The sequence below is a fragment of the Onychostruthus taczanowskii genome, unplaced genomic scaffold, assembly GCF_017590055.1.
Source record: "Onychostruthus taczanowskii isolate IOZ18803 unplaced genomic scaffold, ASM1759005v1 scaffold550, whole genome shotgun sequence".
NCBI classification, from domain to species: Eukaryota; Metazoa; Chordata; class Aves; order Passeriformes; family Passeridae; genus Onychostruthus; species Onychostruthus taczanowskii.
In genome coordinates, this window is record NW_024503125.1 from 11,930 (window position 1) to 14,036 (window position 2,107).

A 2,107-nucleotide genomic window follows, 5' to 3' on the forward strand; every position below is an offset into this window, starting at 1 on the left:
CCAACCACACACTGGGGAGGGGTTTGGGAGGGTCCCACACATTGGGGTGATTTGGGGGGGGTCCCAGACATTGAGGGGCTCCCACACATTGGGAGGGTTTGGGGGAGTCCTACACAAGGAGGGTCTGGGAGGAATTTGGGGGGGTCCCACACACTGGGAGGGTTGGGGGGGGTCCCACACATTGAGGGGGTCTGCACAAGGGGTGTTTGGAGGGGCTTTGAGGGGTCTCACACATGGGAGGGGTCAAGGGACCCCACACACTGGGGGGCTTTGGGGGGGTTCCACACGGGGGCACGGGGACAGCAGGACACAGGGACATGGGGACAGGGTCATGGGGACAGGAGGGACACAGGGGGACAGCGGGGACAGGGTCGCAGGAACAGGGACACAGGTACAGGGAAACGGGGACAGGGACACAGGGACGGGGGACACACAGGGACAGGGACATAGGGACAGGGGGCACACAGGGACACGGGGACAGGGACACGGGGACATGGATGGAAACGGGAACAGCAGGACACGGGGACACCGGAGGACACGGGGACAGCAGGACATGGACACCAGGACAGGGACGACACCAGGACATGGGGACAGGGGGGGACATGGGGACAACAGGACAGGGGGGGACATGGGGACCATGGGCACTGTCCCCGTCTCCATGTCCCCTTATCCCTGTGTCCTCCCTGTGTCCCCCCGTGTGCCCATGTCGCCCCTGTCCCCCCCATGTCCCCCATGTCCCTGTGTCCCACCGTGTCCCCTGTCCCACTCATGTCCCCATGTCCCCACTGTTCCCCCTGTGTCCCCCTCCAGCGCCAGGCTCCAGCCAGGGTGTGCCCCATGCCCCTTGTCCCTTGTCCCCAGCCCTTCCGTACCCCAATTACCGACCCCAAATTCCCTGAAACGCCCCCAAATCTCACTCCCGACCCCTCCCCAGATGCCCCCTCCCCAACTGGGGGGTCCCCGCCCACCTCCAGCGCCAGGCTCCAGCCAGGGCGTGCCCCTTGTCCCTTGCCCCAGAGCCCTGTACCCCCATTACAGACCCCAAACCGCCCCAACCCCCCCCAAATCTCACTCCTGACGCCCCCCGGGGGGTGTCCCCCTCCCCAATTCGGGGGTCCCCGCCCACCTCCAGCGCCAGGCTCCAGGCCAGCGCGTGCTCCCGGCCGTCCCACAGGCAGAGCTGCCGGTCGTGGCCGCAGGTGAGGAAGCGGCAGCAGTTGGGGTGCGTGGCCAGACCCCAAACCTCGTCCGTGTGACCCTGCGTGGGGGCGAGAGGGTCCCGGGGAGGGGTCAGCGCCCCGTGCCCACCCCGGACACCCCTCCAAGACCCCTCCCCAAAGCCCACCTGGACGATGGGGGTGAAGCCGGCGGCCAGCGTGCCCCGGAGCAGCGCGTTCCGGGTGGTCCCGACCAGCAGCTCCTCCCCGGGACCCTCCGCGATCGTGCGCACGGCGCCGAAGCTCTCGGGGAGCTGGGGACCCCAAAACCAACCCCAAATACACCGTTAGAACCTTCTGAAGCTCTCGGGGAGCTGGGGACCCCAAAACCAGCCCCAAATCCCCTGCTAGAACCCCCCCGAAGCTCTCGGGGAGCTGGGGACCCCAAAACCAGCCCCAAATCCCCTGCTAGAACCCCCCCGAAGCTCTCGGGGAGCTGGGGACCCCAAAACCAGCCCCAAATCCCCTGCTAGAACCCCCCCGAAGCTCTCGGGGAGCTGGGGACCCCAAAACCAGCCCCAAATCCCCTGCTAGAACCCCCCCGAAGCTCTCGGGGAGCTGGGGACCCCAAAACCAGCCCCAAATCCCCTGCTAGAACCCCCCCGAAGCTCTCGGGGAGCTGGGGACCCCAAAACCAGCCCCAAATCCCCTGCTAGAACCCCCCCGAAGCTCTCGGGGAGCTGGGGACCCCAAAACCAGCCCCAAATCCCCTGCTAGAACCCCCCCGAAGCTCTCGGGGAGCTGGGGACCCCAAAACCAGCCCCAAATCCCCTGCTAGAACCCCCCCGAAGCTCTCGGGGAGCTGGGGACCCCAAAACCAACCCCAAATTCATCCTTAGAGCCACCCAAAGGGCTCGGGGAGATGGGGACCCCAAAACCAACCCCAAATT

The 2,107-nt window shown here is 66.6% G+C and overlaps 1 protein-coding gene across 1 annotated transcript in view; it reads right to left on the bottom strand.

The window, feature by feature from the left end:
• The window catches only part of LOC121342687 (echinoderm microtubule-associated protein-like 3), a gene marked incomplete at its 5' end in the record, with an annotated part of 1,632 nt that extends 161 nt beyond the window's left edge, over positions 1-1,471 (bottom strand). The window contains 2 exons of the mRNA XM_041417285.1: positions 1,073-1,258; positions 1,346-1,471. Coding sequence (XP_041273219.1) covers positions 1,073-1,258; positions 1,346-1,471 — 312 coding nt within the window. The remainder of the gene's footprint in view (positions 1-1,072; positions 1,259-1,345) is intronic.
• Between the last annotated feature and the right edge of the window lie 636 nt (positions 1,472-2,107).